The following is a 19,922-nucleotide window of genomic DNA, read 5'->3' as shown; positions in this document are numbered from 1 at the left end:
AAGAGAACCCTGAGGAATAAACGAATAGCAGATAAGGGAACTGAGGCAGGAGATACAAGAAAAGGATACATTTGAAAGAGGGCCCACCCCAGGCTGAGATTCAGACCTCTTGAAGTCTCCTGGAGGGTGGAGAAGTTTCTGAGATGCCACGGACTGAGGGATACCAACAGAACTCTCCATGAAACTCGGTAGGAGTTGACTGGGCTGACAGCAAAAGTAAAGAAAGGTCACCTGTTTGGAGCCACTGAAACTTGTGGAAGTGAGCACCGCTCAGTGGCTCACTCACCCGAAGAGCAAGAACGAAGGAAAACACCTCAGAGCCTGGCACATACTGTAGATGCTTAAATAGATGTTGAATGAACAAATGAGTACAGCTCAAGGTAGCACTGAATTGTTGCTATCTTTGTTATGTTTGATTCATTCAACTTAGTTAAAGAAAAATCCCGATTTGACCCGGTCCATCCAATTGAAATTGATAGATATGAAATTCTGAATGGTTGGGTTAAAGGATACCTTCATTTGGCTTACAGAAAATCACCCTCCTTGGGCACCAGTGGATCCTTCTGAAGATTTGGTGTGTTTGCACTGTTAACACACCCCCCCTTGTTTAGAAGACTGGGCCACAGTTGTGACCAGAGGGCACAAACGACTTAAGTTTTCATTCTATTTTTTTCTCGGAGCAGAGAGAAAGCTACTGCATCAAGTGCCTGCAGTGATAACCCTTTTATCAGGCATTAGTGAACTGAAGAAGCAGAGGTCTGTTGGGTTTTGGAGGATTTCTGGCAGGTTATCTGGCCTTGCCTCCCTTGCTGTATGGTAGTTAGGGAGAGTGGGAAAGAAATGTGCCTCTGGCTGTGTGTGGAGAGAAAGAAGAGATGGAAACCTGACCCTGCAACTAGCTTGGTGCCTCTCTTTGCTGCCTCGGGGGGAAGATCATGTCGCCTCCATGTCAGGAGGAAGAGGGGGAACGGAAATCATGGGAAGCCAAACCCTTCCACAATCTCACACTGCTGACACACTTCTTCTCAGAATATGAAGACATCCTTCAGAATCTGAGGGAACAGGAAGAGAGAAAACGGTTTGGACATTAATTTCCTTCGTGCTTCGTGTGTGTTGTAGTGTTCCAAATCATATCCTGTAATGAGAATGTTAAATATCCATGAATAATTTGCCCTACTTGGGACAGTGGGTTTTCATTCTCAGTTTAGAGCTGGAATGTCAATTATCCAAATGTCAATTTATCCTGGAATAAATTGGCAGAATGAACAGAAGTCGTGAAATATGGACTGTGGACCTGAATGCAATTTAACGTTCACATGGGATTTCTACTGCAGTTGAATTTTGATTATGGCTACTCGTAAAGTGTTTTCTGGCTTTAAACCAAAATAATAAAAATACTTCTATTTATATAAAACTGTTCGTCAGAATGTGAAAATATAAATGGGGCTTATTATGAGTTATTGATATTTTGAGGAGATATTTGAATTCTTATTTTGTTCGAAGAAATAACCGTATTTTTCTCTCTCCCTATTCTTGTAGCTCAGCTGGTAAAGAATCTGCCTGCAATATGGGAGACCTGGGTTCAATCCCTGGGTTGGGAAGATTCCCTGGAGAGGGGAATGGCTACCCACTCCAGAACTCCATGGACTGTATAGGCCTTGGGGTCGAAAAGAGTTGGACATGACAGAGTGACTTTCAGTTTCACTTAGGGTAGCTACCCATCTTGTCACAGATAAACAACAGTCATGGTTTTTGATGTCTGTTGCCCTGACACAATTATTAATTGTACTTTTTTTACCCTTAAGTAGTCCTAACCAGGGGTAAGTCTTTGAATAGGCTGATTTAGTTTAACATAGATTTGTATTGTTTAATAGCCCTGAACATTTAGAAAAAGTAAATTGTATACTGATTATATTTTAATATTCAGCAAAAAAAAAAATAATGTGAATGAAATTAAATAGAACAAAGGTGTTGCAAAAAGTAGAATCTTTAATTTTCCGGTTGTATCTTTAACGAAAGCCGGAAAGAAGTCCCCGTGGAGTGGTACATGCATATATTTCCTAGAGGAGTGAACCTGAGATGATGAGTAAGCCTGGAGCAGGCAGACAGCATGGGGGAGCAAAGTAAAGTATTACAGATGGATAGAGCAGGTCATGTGGAATAGTAGGATGTGGGTAAGGAATAGTATGGTTAGCTGGGAATGATGCTGAAACATTATTTAAGACTGGCTTGTGTAGACTCTTCTGTGATTAATTTCAGTAATCTGTGAGTTTTGGAAAAAACACTGAAGAGTTTTATATGTTTTATGCTAGGAAGAGGAACGTCAGACTAGAGGCAGAGACTCTAGTTGGTTGCTCAACTTTTCAAACAGATGGGCAATCTGATTTCATTTGTCCTGTGCTTAACTCCCTCCACTTACCCCTAGATATTTTTTTGAAACAAATCTCAGGCATAAAGATTGATATATGGATAGGATAATATGATGTCTTGGATTTGCTTTAAAAAATATGATTCTTTTTAAAAACATACTTATCCATTCACACACAATCAGTCAGTTCAGTCACTCAGTCGTGTCCAACTCTTTGCAACCCCATGAATCGCAGCACGCCAGGCCTCCCGGTCCAGGTCCATCGCCAACTCCCGGAGGTTACTCAAACTCATGTCCATTGAGTTGCTGATGCCATCCGACCCTCTCATCCTCTGTCACCCCCTTTTCCTCCCGCCTTCAATCTTTCCCAGCATCAGGGTCTTTTCAAATGCGTCAGCTCTTCTCATCAGGTGGCCAAAGTATTGGAGTTTGAATTTGAGCATCAGTACTTCCAATGAATGTTCAGGACTGATTTCCTTTAGGATGGACTGATTGGATCTCCTTGGTGTCCAAGGGACTGTCAAGAGTCTTCTCCAACACCACAGTTCAAAAGCATCAATTTTTCAGTGCTCAGCCTTCTTTATGGCTCAACTTTCACATCCATACGTGACTACTGGAAAAGCCATAGCTTTGACCAGATGGACCTTTGTTGGCAAAGTGATGTCTCTGCTTTTATATGCTGTCTAGGTTGGTCATAACTTTTCTTCCAAGGAGCAAGTGTCTTTTAATTGCATGGCTGCAGTTACCATCTGCAGTGATTTTGGAGCTCCCCCAAAATAAAGTCTGTCCGTGTTTTCATTGCTTTCCCATCTATCTGCCATGAAGTCATGGGAACCAGATGCCATGATCTTAGTTTTTTGAATGTTGAGTTTTAAACAGAACAGACTGGTTCCAGCTTGGGAAAGGAGTACATCAAGGCTGTATATTGTCACCCTGCTTATTTAACTTATATGCAGAGTACATCATGTGAAATGCTGGGCTGCGTGAAGCACAAGCTGGAATCTAGATTGCCAGGAGAAATATCAATAACCTCAGATATGCAGATGACACCACCCTTCTGGCAGAAAGCAAAGAAGAACTAAAAAGCCTGTTGATGAAAGTGAAAGAGGAGAGTGAAAAAGTTGGCTTAAAGGTCAACACACACACATTCACACCCCGTTCCATAATGTCAGATGTCCAGTTAGTATTCAGTTCACCAATATTTCCCAAATTATCTCATTTGTTTTTCACTAACTGTTGGTTTATTCAAAGTAGAATTTAAATTTCTTTTAATCCATAATTCTATAGGAAATATTATTTAATACAGTTTGAATCTTGCTTGTGTTTTAAAGATGGTAGAGATTTATTGTGCTTATAACAGGAGGAGAGAAGGGGTAAGAGACCAAGTCTAGGAGGTTGGAGCAGTAGATGAAACAGGGAAAGATGATGAATGGGGTACTTGCATGAATGCTGTCCTTGGAAAGGAGAATGATATGCGTTTCTTATATTCTCTAGTTTGATAGGTTTGTGTGTGTGTGTGTTTTTTTCCAAATGAAAAAGAAAGTGAAGGTGGAGGATCATACCTCTCTCACAAATAGGAAGGAAAGAAGTAATGATGGACTCATGTAGATAAGTTTGGAATAGAGGCAAGGTCAGTGGAAGAATACTGTTTTCTATAAAGTAAGAGTTTGTATGGGATGGAGGATGCTGGCGAGGAGAGTACAGAAACAACCTTTTAGAGAATGAAAATGGATCTCGTGTAGAAACATTTTTATAGGAACGGTGTACATTCAGGATGGTAGTAAATCCAGTGTCAGGGCAAGTAAAAGGAACAACTGAAACAATGTAGTGTTTATAGCTAACTTAGGGTGTATTGTGGCCTATGGTGGCAGCTTTACCTGTGCCCATTCTGGGAGGGGCACAGGTTTCTGGTTGAAGCAAAATGAGCATACTGTGTTTTTTGTTTTTGTTTTTTTGTTAGTAAATTTCTAAGACAAGCATGCTGGCCAACCAAATAGAAACTGTTAACTCAATCTCTCTCTCTTCTTGAGACCTTCAGTGCTTTGGTGTTTTCAAATAGTATTAGAACTCTAGAAGTCTTTTAAAAACGTCTCCAACAATTTAGGGATGGCCATATATCATTCAAATCAGGAAGGTTAATGAAGCCTTTGCCTGTTTAGTGCAGAGGAGAAAGACACCCTAATATAGCTGGATATGAGCATTTAAAGCTGTTTTATTATAAAAAGTGGAATTGGTGGAAAATCTGAGAAAAGAATTTTCTTCTGTCACTTGTTTCTATTTTTAGAAAATAGAACTAGAAGTACTTCAATTTTTATTTTGAAATAATTACAGATATACAATGAAAGAATAGAACAAATAAAACAAAGAACTTTCATATGTTTTTCCAGGTTTACCAATCAGTAACATTTTGCCACAATTGCTTTATCATTCTATAATCAATATGTATATGAATATACACATTATTTCCCTAGCCAATTTTGTTTTATCTTTGTGATAATAATCTAAGACATTCTCATATGTGTTACTTATAGTGTCAACAGCCATATTCCTAGATTTCCCCCATCTTATCTATGAAGCTCTCTTGCCAGCATTAATTTTCTTATCTTTCCATGTACTTTAAACATCATCATATAGTTTAACGCTTAATGAGATAATGACATATTTTATTATATGTATTCCCATTCCTCAGATGGTTAAATTTCTATCACAAAAATGTAGTGAAGCCTAAACTTAGTCTTGGACTTCTTGACTCGGGGGAGAAGAGGGGGGGTGTTGGGGGAGGGGGCTAGAAGAATGATAGTAAATATGAGCCTACGGTGTCGTACATAGAGGTGTAGGGTGTAGACTAACAGACTTTTGTAAGGGAAGGGAGCTTAGATGCCAGGTGTTGGTACAGCGCTTTGGTGGTACAGGTGAAAATACTGAAGTTTGAAGGAATTAAACGAGTTAACTCTTTGGATCGAGCTAGATTAGTACCTTAGTCTTCTGCCCCAGTCCATGCTCTTTTGGCTTCTTTATCTTTTTTACTTGACTCTCCAGATAAATATCAGAATTCTCCAGAGGGAGAATATGTTCTAAATACTCTTAAGGCATCAGCTCTCACACTTTTTTTGGCATCAAGACTGGTTTTCACGCTTAAAAATTGTGAAACTTTTGAGTACGTTCTCTTGTGGTGATGGCATACATAGTCAAGGTTTATCAAATTATACTTTAAATATGTGGAACTTATTGTATGTTTGGTGTACCTCAGTAAAGCTATTTACAAAATTATTAAGGACCCAAAGAATTTTTTTTATATAATGGGTTTTATCTATCAATATGTAAATTTATATATTTATAAATTAGATATTAAAATGAAGACTTCAGAAACATTTGTTTAAAACAGCAACAATAAATATGATGTATTTATATTAATTATAATTTATATTAAAATATATAATGATATGTTAACATGTTACCTACCCAAGGCCCCCTGCCCAACTTTAACATTTTTAATGAGTATACTTTAAAAAATAAATGTTCAGTAAGAAGGCTGGTGGTGTATCTAAATTTCTGGTGAACTGTCCGGTTTAATAGAAGACAGCTGCAATTCAGTCTGTCACAATATGCTGTTTGAGTTCAACTATAAGAAGAAAATCCATTTCACACACACGCACATATATATATATGTAAGTTAAGATAAAGGGTATTTTGATAGTTTTTTCTCAGGTAACTAGATATTCTTCTTTGATTTGACATCATAATTGGAGAAGTGGTCATTTCTTAAAGGTTACTTGCATTGTAGAATCTGAAACCATATCAATGAACTTTTTAAAATTAAGATCTATTGGTCTGTGTTACACTTTGAATGGCTCTTATCTGATACAATTATTCTGGCTTTGATATATAGAGATACAGATATTACTAGATTAATTGACACTTTAAATATCTAGCCATTTGCCTTTTCTGTAAAATGCTTCCAATTTCATAGAAATAGAAACTGTCCTTTTTTTCCCCCATTCTACTTTTTTTCCCTCCATTTATAGGAGAACCAAAGTATCTAGGGTTTTTTCCATTGTATTAAGTAAATTACTTCTTATTTTAAATTTCATTTTTCATTCTTTGTCTGAAATAGACTCTCTAAGTAGATTGCAGTTATGCTTTCAAAAAACAAAAATCCAACACATTTATTCTGAAGGCTGTTGTTCCTCAAGGGAGTTTTCCTGCTTATACTTTGCAGTTTTAAGAAGGAAATCTAGGTCAGTAACACTGAATGAAAATGTGGGAGAGAGCCTGTGTCAAAAACACTCATTAATAACACTGTTGGCCAGAGGCTATTCTGAACATTGCTTCCAGGCTGGGCCGCCTCACCAGCACAGAGTGGAGATCACCAGAGTTGCTTACTCTTATCCAGAATGTGTGGGCAAAATGTACCCACTTCACTGATTAACAACTGCTTTATTTCCCAAAGGGTAAGAAATTTAAGCAGAATCACAGCCTTTTAAAGTTTATTTTAGAAATGATTGACTGTAGCTTAAATGCTTCTTGGGTTTCTTCTGCTTTTCATATTAAGTATAAATTGCTTTCCAAGAAGGCTGATGTATATGAATTTGTTAAATCATCCAGTCTAGAATAATGACCCTTGTGGTAATTTTGATAGCACCTTGTTTTTTGAGCACAGTTCTGTGCCATGCACTGAGCTAAGCATTATGAAGAAATAAAGTGATAAAAGCATACTCTTTAAAGAACACATATTAATGATTTGGAGAAATAAGATTAACACGTGTTAAATAATGGATTTTTAAATGATGAACATAGAATACTTAAAAGGTTTCAGTTCAGTTCAGTTCAGTTCAGTTGCTCAGTTGTGTCCGACTCTTTGCTACCCCATGAATCGCAGCACGCCAGGCCTCCCTGTCCATCACCAACTCCTGGAGTTCACTCAGACTCACGTCCATCAGTGATGCCATCCAGCCATCTCATCCTCTGTCATCCCCTTCTCCTCCTGCCCTCAATCCCTCCCAGCATCAGGGTCTTTAACAATGAGTCACCTCTTCGCATGAGGTGGCCAAAGTACTGGAGTTTCAGCTTTAGCATCATTCCTTCCAAAGAAATCCCAGGGCTGATCTCTTTCAGAGTGGACTGGTTGGATCTCCTTGCAGTCCAAGGGACTCTCAAGAGTCTTCTCCAACACCACAGTTCAAAAGCATCAGTTCTTCGGCGCTCAGCTTTCTTCACAGTCCAACTCTCACATTCATACATGACCACAGGAAAAACCATAGCCTTGACTAGACAGACCTTTGTTGGCAAAGTAATGTCTCTACTTTGGAATATGCTGTCTAGGTTTAAGTTGTTTTTTTAAAAACTAAAGGCTAATAAAAACAATAATGTGGCTAAGGGCTAAATTGTTTGTTAGGAACAACAACAAATGTTGAAAGAGCTAAGAAAAGGAAAATGAGCATTAAAATCTGAAGAGAGGCTCTGTGGAAGCTCTGACCTGGGTCCTGGCCTTGGGATGTTGGTACAAGAGGGAGCACTTCAGACAGGTGGATCATGTGAGCAAAGGCACAGGGGCAAGAAGCACGGGCTTCAGCAGGGGCCCTGAGGGCATTAACCTGCTTTCCGGTTGGAGTCACAGGAAATAAGCCTGGCATGGGTTCATTTCAGTGGATGAGGAATGGTATTAGATTAGCACCCAACACTTTCATTCTTATTCTGTGGGAAGCATTTGTTGTGTAAAAACCCTAAGCAGATTGACTTTATTAGCTTTGAAATAAGAGATGGTTGGTGTACCTTCTCTAAGTAGGCCATAATTCAAAGATTGAAATGCTAATACTTTCCTGTGTAGTGTAAAATTATTGATAAAGTGACAAGTATCCTTAGAGGTCATTACTGAGACCAGGAGGAATAAAAACGCTGTCCTTTGCTTGAACAGTTAACTTTCAGCAACGGTGAGCTTTTCAGTCTATACTAGTACCCACCCCTTTGCTTGCTTGCTTGCTTGTTTACTCTGTCTCCCTCCCTCTATCCCTCCTGTCCCTCCTGTGGTTTAACCTTTGCAGATTTACTAGAATATTTACTAATAGTTAAGTGGGGGAGAAGGGGACGACAGAGGATGAGATGGCTGGATGGCATCACTGACTCGATGGACGTAAGTCTGAGTGACCTCTGGAAGTTGGTGATGGACAGGGAGGCCTGGCGTGCTGTGATTCATGGAGTCACAAAGAGTCGGACACGACTGAGCGACTGAACTGAAGTGGGGGAAAGAAAAACTATTCTCGAAGACAGCCAGAGAGCCAGGTTTTGAGACTGTTGCTTGCAATCTGTTGAGTCAGTTACAAATGGAGTCCTATAGTCAACCTCAGGGCATCAGAAAAATCTTGTTTTCTCTTATCATCTTCTGATTGATTTTTCCTTAATAATTCAGAGTGGGGCCGTGCTATTACATTTGTGTTTTTGTTATTTGAGAACTAAGCTAAATTAATTCTATAAAATCTTACATATGTCTACATGAACACCTGTACTGGAATGTTCAGAGCATTTTATTTACAAAAGACAGAAATGGAAACAATCAAATGGCAACAGTGATACCTTTTAACTTTTGTTTCCTGTTTCTGTTTGAAGGGTTTCCAACTGAATTCCTTGAAGAGAAGATGGCCTACCAGGGATATCAGAACAGCCAGAACTGGCCAGAAAATACAAACTTTTGCTTTGAACCCGAGCAAATGGTAAATCCTATCCAGACTGGTAAGTGCAAGACTTGCTTGTGACCACTGAATGTAATAACTTAAACACGAAAAGCCTCCAGTCACCGCTCAGACAAAACATTCCAGCCTAAGTATTGCTCGTAAAGCACAACCCAGGTGTAATTATTTCCTCTGAACATTTAGTTGACCTTTCTCCTATTTATCCCTTCCTCTGAGGCAAGTGCCCCTTTGTTCTCTCCTCTTCAACACCTGTTTTGACTAAATTAACTGAAATTCATCTTCATTGAGGACTAAATGATAAGTTGTACCCTAGAACTTTAATTCTTCTGTAGAGAATTATAGTAATAAGGACACCATTTGTGGAATGCCTGTTTTGCTCCAGGCACAGTGCTAGAGCCTCAATATACGTACTCTCTACGTTTATTACCTAACTCTGCCAAATATATATTATCTTCATTTGACAAAAGAGAAATGAAAAATTATACCCGGTTTCTATAAAATTCAAACTAATTTATATAGAGAAAAAAAGCATATCTGTTGTTGCCTAGAGCTAGAAGGGGCAGGAGGGGTGGGCTGCATAAGGACCTCAAAGCAGTGGCATTGATACCTCCAAGTCAGAGCAGTCAAGTTGAGAGCTCAAGGTATTTGTTTCCACTGATACTATATGGTTTCTTTTTTGTTATCTAACTTATAAGGTGCTCATGAAGCGAAGTGAAGTGAAGTTGCTCATTCGTGTCCGACTCTTTGCAACCCCGTGGACTGCAGCCTAAGAGGCTCCTCTGTCCATGGGATTTTCCAGGCGAGAATACTGGAGTGGGTTGCCATTTCCTTCTGCAGGAGATCTTCCTGACCCAGGGATCGAACCTGGGTCTCCCGCATTGTAGGCAGACGCTTTACCATCTGAGCCACCAGGGAAGTAAGGTGCTCATAACTGGTTCCAGATGATCTAGTACTTGATGTTCTGTGCCACTCTCCAGTCGTTGGTTACCCTGGATATATGTAATTGTAAAAGAAGCTTTATTGAGATATAATTCACGAACTATACAATTCACCCATTCAAAGTATACAATTAAGTGGATTTTAGTATATTTATATATATGTATAGTCATCACAAGAATCCATTTTAGAATTATCACCTCCTAAAGAAACTCAGTACTCCTTAGATCTCACTCCCTACCTCCTTATCCACCCCAGCCCTAAGCCACCACTAACTTACTTTATGTCTCTGTATATTTACCTGTGAAGCTGTGAGATTGGATGAGATCACTAAGGGGAGGGAATGTAGAAAAAGAAAGATCTTCATCTCTCCCCCATCTTTAGTTCTCAGCTTAAATATGAACTAAAGTATATCCATCTGTTAAATGTTTTCAACCCTTATTTTTTTACATCTTAGGAATTTTAGAGTGCTCAGGGTCTGCATATCATACACACCCAGTAAAATATATTGACCACCTGATGCAAAGAGCCGAGTCATTGGAGAGGACCCTGATGCCCAGAAAGATTGAGGGCAAGAGGAGAAGGGGGCCACAGGGGATGAGATGATTGGATGATATCACCAACTCAGTGGACATGAGTTTGAGCAAGCTCTGAGAAATAGTGAAGGACTGGGAAGCCTGATGTGCTGCAATTCATGGGGTCGCAAAGAGTGGGACATGACTGAGCAACTGAACAACAACAAAATAGTAATGAATAAATGACAGAATTTCATAGAAATATTTGATTTTTACATGTGATTTGGCAGTCTTCCTCTCCTAATACGGGAACCATACAACAGTTATTTTTGTTGCTAATTTAAGGCCTAGACTTCAGTGCAGCCGCGAGAGCAGAAGTCTTGCTTGGCCTGAGTGGCTTTGCTCTTTTTTCGTAAGAAGGTAGAGTTTACCTGATGTTGTCAGTGCCATTACTCATGGCAGCTCCTGAGTATAGAGTTCATTCTCTTCAGATGCCAGCTGTTCACCTTGTCTCATTCAGACAGCTTTTGAAATGCAATTTTCTTCATGATGTTCACAAGAGGTGAAAATGTCCTTTTTACTTTTTTTTTTTAATAACCTGGAATGAATGTCTGCTCTGTAAATACATATTGAAAGTTTAGTTATATTTGTACTCTCACCTCCTAGTATAGACTCAAGCATGAATTGTACTTTCAGTTTTGTGTGTTTGTTGCCTGACTGATTTAGATAATCAAATACTAGAGAATATGAGATTTTGTATTTTTAACTGTGAAAATGAATTAGTGAATATTTGATTCCCTGGCATGTTCAGTCACATATTACCTTATTTAACACACTGTGGACAGCACACAATATTCAATAATATTGAATGTTCATTCAATAATAAATGCTAATCTTTCTAGTTATGTTCTGGAAATGAGTTTTAAATTCCTTCTTTATTCCAGATCCCTTTAAGATGCACCATGATGATGGCCTAGAAGATTTGCTCTTTCCCCCCAGTGGAACAACCAATACTTCAGCATTTGTAGAACAAAATGATCCCCTGAAAGACAGTTATGGTATGATTTCTCTAACTGGATTTATTTCTTTACTCCAAGCAATTAATGTGGCCTTTCATTCATCACAGTTGAAGTGAACCACTAGGGAAAGTCATGTTTAGGGACTCTGTCTGACACAAGGCTGTTTCTAAATTGGGCTTCCCTGATGGTTCAGTAAGTAAAGAATCTGCCTGCAGTGTGGGAGATCCAGGTCCGATCTCTGGGTCAGGAAGATCCACTGGAGAAAGAAATGGCAAACCACTCCAGTATTCTTGCCAGGAATATTCCATGGACAGAGTTTTAGTCATAGAGAATTCACAGTTGGACTGCTCAGGGGCTGCTCACCTCCTGTTGTGGGAGAATCTTGAATCCTGTATCCTAGGGCCAGCTTCTGTCTCCACATTTTATTAACTCGTGGCCTTATTAAGCAAGTTATGTCCTCCCTAAAGTTTGATTTCTTTATAAAATGGAGCCACCATTAGTTCTTACCTTAAAGATGTGGTGATGATTAAATAAAATTATGTGAAAGTATACCACATAGTGTCTGGTACGTAGTAAAGGGTTAAACAGATCTTAGTTGTCAGTTAGGAGTATCCTCATTCCTGGTTTTATATAGCTGAACATGAATGTGGCCAGGGTCCTGTAGGGCAGGCAAAACTTGACTTCTGCTCATCTTGGGTGTTCAGTTGAGTTTAATAAAAAGATTTATCAAAAAAAAAAAAAAAAAAAGCAAATAATTTGTGCTTCCCTGGTGGCTCAGATGGTAAAGAATCCACCTGCAATGCGAGAGAGCTGAGTTCAATCCCTGGGTTGGGAGGATCCCCTGGAGGAGGGCACGGCAACCCACTCCAGTATTTTTGCCTGGAGAATCCCCATGGACAGAGAGGCATGCAACATACATCACACGGGAAGAAAGCAACTCAAAGTGGTAGCTTAGAAATTCAGTTTGTGTAACATCCTCAAGAAAGAATAATAAACTTATAGAGAAATGACAGGAAAAATGAAGCAATTTTACACTTCCAAGAGCCATACTGTGGGAGGGTAAGCATGTGGGAGGAAACTTAATGGAGTCAGGTTTGTTGGCAGATTCCTCTGGTGCCCTCTCTGGCCGGAGAAGCATCTCTTGCCAGTGAAAGGAAAATTTATATCCTGCCTTTAGTCAGAAAGGCGGTAGCTTTTTCTGGGTTTGCTGTTTGCCTGATTGCCTTCAGCTCAAAATTTTTATGCCAGAGTGGCATATCTGAGGGCGACATGTTTTGGTCTCCTTCAGTACCCATCATCAGTAAGTCCCACTTCAAATTATGTTTATAATTTTGCTTTTGTAAAGATCCTGACTAGTAGTAATATGTTTCACTTGTGCTTTCCTGTGGCCTGATGATCTCTTGGAAGAAGGATGTTGAATAAATTGACTTTGATGCTGTCATCTAATCTCCTGAGTTGATTTTGGCTTTGATTCCTGGTGTTTTTTTTTTTTTTTTTCAGCTCACTAGCTAGGGAGTCAGTTAGTTGCATTGACGTCTCTTTACAGCATCTTTCTTCTCTTCCTTTATTTTCTCTCTGCTTTACCCCAATGAATGCCCCTATCACTTCATACCTAGAGTATCTCAGTTGTCACCTGTCAGAATCCTGCTCCCTTTTAAAATTATTTGTGAATATACCTGATCACTCTGACTCCTTGTTCTTTATTCTTATCTCGTTTTCATGATTAATACCTTAAGATAGCATGCCCCTGTCCTTTGGGGTCTTTTTGCTCTTGATTTATCCGGTTTTCCAGATCCTCCTTCCTTTGTTTGTTCTAATCTTGTTTTACCTCTCTCGTTTACAAGACGTATTTAAATCAGACTAATCTCATAGTCCCAGAAAGATTCATGTGCTTTTGGCATCTTCATCCGTTTCTTTGCTCAGTGGTATCTCCATTCCTGAAATTGACTTCTCTCTTCTCTCACTCTTGTTTCTCCTCTGAAACCTTCTGTGACTGTTCTGGTCTTCTTCATGGTTGTTTGTAAACTCTAGTAACATTTAGTCCATACAACACCATTTTCCTTATTTGATATATGTGTCTTTTGCCTCTCTAGCTAAATTGTAATCCTGATGGCAAGGACCCGGTGATATTAAATCCCATGTGGTATTATGTCTGGCAGAGGACAGCATAAAAATAATACTTTAAATCTGTCTAGTTCTTAATAATTTACAAATCATTTTCACAAAATTGTAATTTTTGAATCTTTGCAAAACACTGTACGTGGCCAGTCAATGTTGACTAGTGGTGTGACAGCCTAACAATTAGCCAAACCTGACAGATGCCAGCGATTTTTACTTTTAAATTTTCCCGCTTTGTTTCTCATTGTTCCTTTTGACCTATGTCTTTATGGCAGTATATAAACTGATTTCAATATCAAATGTGTTTTTTCCTCAATGTCGACTGAGTTTCAAAAATGGATTTCTGTTTTACTGTTAGGTATGTTACCCTGCGACACATTTGCTCCTGCAGCTGTTGTTCCTCAGGGGTGGTCTGCGGAAGCCCCAAACCCTGCACACTTGGAATCCTTCATTTCCCCCGAGGCCGTTCCACAGCCTCTGCAGCCAACAGCAGGTACATTATTAGACTCCCTCTTTGCACTTAATAGTTGCAGTATCAGTAATCATCATATAGGTTTTAGCCTTTCGCTTGCAGTATGGATAAAATTTTCACAACTGTCACAAATGTTTCTAAACTTTTAAATGTTTTTAAAGTACTGACTTCACAGCTGGAGGAATTAAGTTGTAGTTGAAATACAATTAGGGTTAGAGGGCAAAGACAGTCCGTGTAAATCAGTACAGATTTAGAACTCTTGATGTCCACAGGTTCCCTTCCTGCCACTAATTGTGTACCTGTGTTGGTGTGTGTTTTTTGGTTTTTGGGTTTTTTTTGACCTGTGTTTTTTTTCTCTCCTTTGCCTTTCCTCCTCCACTATATGTTCTGCCGATATTTTATTCTTCTAAATATTGAAACTGTTGAAGAGTAGCAACAAATGCATTAACTGGACAGCTTTTTAGTTATGTTTAGGACATTAAGGTCACAAAAGCCAGATCTCTCATGCCCTAAAAAAGTAAGTTTTGAGTGAAGAGCTATGAGCAGGCAATGATGGATCCTAAGTGTCCAACTAAGTGTCCAACTTACTTCCCTTAGAGCCAGCTGAGAAAGGAGAAATGGCATCAGGAGAAGAGAGAGCACCAGCAGAATCATTGGAGATGATGGTGAATCTGCAGGCTGCTGACATGGTGCCATCTCGAGAAGCAGAGATGGTCCCAGCTAAAGATGTGGTGCCAGCCACAGAGACAGAGGTGGCATTGGCTAAAGACGTGGAATCACCTACCAAACCAGATGAGGCACTGGTCAAGGACGTGGAATCATCCATCGAATCAGATATGGCCTTAGTCAAGGATGTGGTACTACCCGTACAAACAGAGGAAACCGCAGTTAAGGATGTCGTATTGCCCACAGAAACAGACGTGTCTTTGGACAAGCACCTGGCACTGTCCACAGAAACAGAGGTATCCGCAGCCCAGGACATACTGCTGTTCAAAGAAACAGAGAGCACACCACCTGTTACCACGGATTTGGCCTCAGCTGAGGGCACAGTCCCACCTACAGACCAAGAGATGGCCCCAGTCAAGGGTGCAGCATCACTCTCAGAGATAGACGCGCCCCTGGATGAGGACATTGTGTCATCCACAGAAATACGCTCAGCCAAAGAGAGAGCCCTGTCCTCAGAAACAGAGGTGGCCCTGATCAGGGAAATGGGACTGCCCCTAGAAACAGAGGCCATTCTAGACAAGGACATGGCTGCACCTCCAGAAACAGAAGTGATCGTGCCAGTCAGAGACATGGCTCCACCCCCGGGAATAGAGAAGACCCTGGCCAAGGACGTGGCTCCACGTCAAGAAATAGAGGTGACCCTGGGCAAGGATACCGTTTCACTTCCAGAAACAGAGATGGCCCTGGGCAGGAATGTGGCTCTGCCCCCAGAAACAGAGGTAACCCTGGCAAAGGATGTTGCTCAGCCCCCTGAAACGGAGGTGAACCTGGCCAACAATGCAGCTCTGGCCAAATTCTCAGAAGCAGAGGTGGTACCAGTTCCTGTTAAGGACATGGAAACTGCACGGACCCAGGAAGCAACAAGTGAGGATTCCCAGTTAAAATCTCTCCAGGATGAGGGACAGTCAGCTGTACCTCCTCTTATGACTTCACCAGGTATGGGCTTACATTTACTTGCAATATTTCTGTCCGTGTAGCCTCCAGAAGGGTAAGGGACAAGTGTCATGCTAGGTAGAATGAAGACCGCCCACTGTACTTTGCAAGCCTACACACATTCCTGCTCCCCTAGACAGTTTTTTCTCACATCACCCTCCACTGGCTGCCAGCCCCTTCGCCATCCTTTTTCTCACTCATCTTCCTGTTTTCTTTATAGATAATTGAAGATTGAAGAAATTAAAGAGAACTTTCACAGAATTCCACTTGCTCATGTATCTTACTACCTGTTTCTTTATCTTAGACTCTGCCTTCCCTCTTGTTGCCATCAGCAAATGGTCCTTGCTCCTACTCATCAGGGCCAGCATCTTTGTCTTAAACTAAATCCCACCTTGTCTCCTTATGCACATTGCCCTGGCCATTCTCTCTCTTCCTGCCTCTCACCAATTTCCGCCACTCCCCCCACCCACCCTGCTTTATATTGGATCTTTCCCACAAACATAAAAACAGTTGCTATTTTCCCCTTATGTTAATAAACAACAAAAAGAAACCAACCATCCCAATCCCCCTTGCTCTCCCCCTTCAAACTACCACTCCAGTTCTCTCTGCCCTCATAGGAGCATCCCTCATTCCTCAAAAACTGTCCCCATTTCCAGTTTCTGCAAGGTGGAGAGGTGGCTGAATCAGTGCTTTTCTGAAATCTTTGTGGTTTTGATTTTTACCTTCAGAAGCAGTCGTGGCCATGGGCCAAAAGCACAGCTTGCCAACAGATGAGGATTCTGTGTTAGAAGAACTAGAGCAAAAGAAACCATCTAGTCAAACTTCTGAGCTTCCTTCAGAGACTTCAGGTAAGTCAGGAAACAAAGTGGTCTCTTTGAAATCACTTAAACTGGGAAAGATGGGAAGGTGTTAGAAGACATTGTTCCTGGTTATAAGGTGGTAGTCATCAGGACCACTTACAAAGCCAGCTCTTAACGAGATTTTGTGTTGATTAGGCAGAGTCATCTTGTTAGATATTTTAAAGTTATCGTGCATCAACCCAAGACACCTCATCCAAGACAGCCATTTACTGTTATATCCTGTGTCGCCTTAGGCAGGTTATTTAGTTTCCTTATATCCAGTTAACTCAGTTCCAAGATGAATGAACTGGTCATATGTTCTGTCACTCCTTGCTACTTACAGTTCGCTCCATGGCCCAACAGCTTCAGCCATTACCTAGGAGCTTATTAGAAATGCAGGATCGTCGGCTCCTCCTCAGGCCTTTAGTCATAAGATGCATTTTAATAAGTTTCCAGAATTTAACAAATTCTTAAATACATTAAAGGAGCCTAAAATACTTGCTAACTTGAGAGTTGAATTATTCAGTGAGCTTCACGCGGTTTTGATGCTAAGCCAGAAGCATGTACACGTGATTATCAACTTTATCAACTTGGTGATTCGTTGTCTGCTGTTCTGTGACTGTGGTTAGAACATGCACTTGGGGGCAGGAACCAAGACTTAGTTCACTTGGAATCTCTACTGCTTTGAACACTGTCTAGCACCAAGTAAATAAATATATGACTTTGAAAATGTTGTTTCAGTGATTTAGCATACCATTAAAGATTTCTCTAGTCCTTGTGTACACTTCATGCTAAGACATAAGTTCCCAGGCATGAACTCTGAAATCAAAGGTTTATATAGCAATTGAATTAAATAGTATAAGAGATAGCACCAAATAGCTGTGGATTAATAGCCAGGTTAAATGTTATAAATGCTGTGAGCTGTTAAAGCCTAGCAATTTTCAAGAAAAACAATAATTGGCCTGAGGTGTATTAAGTAAATGATAGGATTCAGAGGACATTCGCTGGATAAAGACAAGAACCAAAGTCACGCTTTAAGTATTTTCATATTCTTTGAAGTCATTCATTGCATCAGACTTGGCAGGAGCTGTCCTAGGCTGCTCTCACTGAGCCTCTTTCCAGGATCTTGGATCCATACTGCATTCATTAACTAAGAGGCCAGAGGTGGTACTAGCTGACTTCCTGAAACTTTTCCAAGGATGCTCACCCTAATTGTTCTAATTCATCACTCTATTTTCATTATGTATAGATCTCTGTCTTTGGGGAAGTACCTTTAGCAACAGAACATTGAAATTTAACACATTGGTCTTTTCAAAGTAGGAGGCTCTGGTTCTGAAATAGTGTGGCCGTTTCTCTGGCCAAAATACTAATTCAGTCACTTTCCTTTTTCTTCTTTTTTCTCTTCCTTTTTTTTTCTTAAAGTAGTATAGTTCTGTTTTTCTGGTCTGTTTCCCAAGTAATTGGTAAAATATTGATAAGTAGTGTAATTTTGGTGACAGACTATTAGAATTGTAAAATCATATGTATTTCATTCAGTTAATCAGTGGGACCAAAAGAGGAGCTTACCATTGTTATTATCTTGGGAATTATGTACCTGCTAACAATAATTACAAATAAGCATCAGTTGAGATTTATAGGTATTTGGGTGTATATTATACAGTTCGGAAGATCTCTGTTTGAATTTCTTTTCTCAAGTTTCAAATATTTTGTAAATATGTTTTGGGGGAAAAAAAAGTCTTCACCTGAGATGAGATGATCTTGGGTCTTTGCTAAATATTTGTTAATCCCAGTTAAGAATGAGAAATGTTTTGGAAAAAACTGTTTTCCTAAATGAATCAGTTTGTGGGTTGGTGAAAATGTCACTGTTTAAATGTCAGTAAATGGATTTTTTAAAAAAGAAACAATAACGAGGGATTTTCTGTTTGGAATTTTAGCCAGCTTCATGTATTGCAGGTACCCCTCCCACACAAGCCAAACCAGCGTGCAGACCCGGTGACCGCAGGTCCGCCCGGCCCACCCGGCCCAGGCCTGCCAGGGTCCCTCCCGAGCTGCTGGGAGGCTCTTCTCCACGGAAGACTCTTGATCCTGGGCTGGGCCCCTGCCTTTTGTCTGAGCTGGGTTGGGTTTCTGGTTCGTCTTCCTATGGTGAGCCTGGGAGCCAGAGGAAAACTATTCATGGTGACTTCCTTGAACCCCAGAGGGATCCTGGCAGGGAGGCCTGGGATATAGAAAGCTCACCAATGATGATGAAGAAAAAAAAGAAGAAACCAAAGCAGAAGAGGTATTCTCAACCCCGGGCTGGGGGACCTTGGGATGATGACAATGGAGATGAGCCTAAAGGTTCTTCCTTTGCCACTGAGTCACAAAAGTCAGTTGTGCCCCCCAGCCAGCCCACCAGTGGGGGCACAGAACATGGACTAGTGTCCAGAGAAGACTTGAAAGGGGGATGTGAAACCGATTCCAGAGAAGCCAGACTGGTGATTGAGGGCGTTGTCTCAGACAGTCTAAGTATTCCTTCACATCCTTTGGAAGAAGCCCCGAAAACTCTGGTAAATTCTCAGCCCAAACAGAGAGTTGAGGCACAGGTGAAAGGTAACAAAGCAGCACCACAGGGCCAGGACAAGAAACTGCTGCAAGATGAGTGCAGACTGCAGGCTGCACCCCACCGCCAGACTCCTGCGGATGACAGCCAGACAGTCAGCTCCCTCAGTCTGAAAGGACCCCTGACAGAGGTTTCTTCACACAAAGTAGAAATTCCTTTGGAGGTCCGACCCAAAGAGGGTTGCTCTCCCATCATGAACCAAGAGGCTGTGGGTGGAGTTTCAAAACCCAGTGCAGCCAAAGAACTGCCTACTTCCATATCCACTTTGACAGCAGGTCATCCATTAGGAAACAGTCTAAAAGAAGGGAATGATGAAAGTAAAATGACTGAACTGCAGAATGACAAACAGAAAGAGTTTTCTGAAGGAGCTGAAGAGGTTAAAGAACTGAAAAAGGAAAGTGTTCCCAGGCAAAGACATGAGAACAGCATCTCTGCTTCTGAGCAGCTGCAGGACACGGTGTTAGCTCAGGCCCCTGGACTAGGGAATGAACCGTTGAAGAGAATGGCAGGTGAAGGCAAAAGCAGGAAGGGAAGGACAGGTTCTGGGAAGGTGAGAGCAAGTTCTGGGAAGGTGAGAGCAAAGTCTGAGCCACCGTTCCTTGCAGATAGCCAGGACAGCAGAGCTGTCTTTGTGCCAAGTGGGAGGATGGCTACTGGGGATAAAAGCGAGGAGGTGGGGCTGGATTCTTCAAAGCAGCCAGGGGCTGT

The 19,922-nt window shown here is 40.7% G+C and overlaps 1 protein-coding gene across 1 annotated transcript in view; it reads left to right on the top strand.

Annotated features, from left to right (window-relative positions):
• The window catches only part of MAP4 (microtubule associated protein 4), a 153,486-nt gene that overhangs the window by 97,610 nt on the left and 35,954 nt on the right, over nucleotides 1-19,922 (top strand). Inside the window, exons 4-8 of the mRNA XM_052647596.1 lie at nucleotides 8,972-9,094; nucleotides 11,450-11,563; nucleotides 14,001-14,135; nucleotides 14,712-15,776; nucleotides 16,502-16,621. Of these exons, the coding sequence (XP_052503556.1) occupies nucleotides 8,972-9,094; nucleotides 11,450-11,563; nucleotides 14,001-14,135; nucleotides 14,712-15,776; nucleotides 16,502-16,621 (1,557 nt within the window). The remainder of the gene's footprint in view (nucleotides 1-8,971; nucleotides 9,095-11,449; nucleotides 11,564-14,000; nucleotides 14,136-14,711; nucleotides 15,777-16,501; nucleotides 16,622-19,922) is intronic.

The sequence above is a fragment of the Budorcas taxicolor genome, chromosome 1 (assembly GCF_023091745.1).
Source record: "Budorcas taxicolor isolate Tak-1 chromosome 1, Takin1.1, whole genome shotgun sequence".
Taxonomy (NCBI): Eukaryota; Metazoa; Chordata; class Mammalia; order Artiodactyla; family Bovidae; genus Budorcas; species Budorcas taxicolor.
The sequence above is the reverse complement of the archived record's forward strand: the minus strand, read 5'-3'. Positions and strand labels throughout refer to the sequence as shown.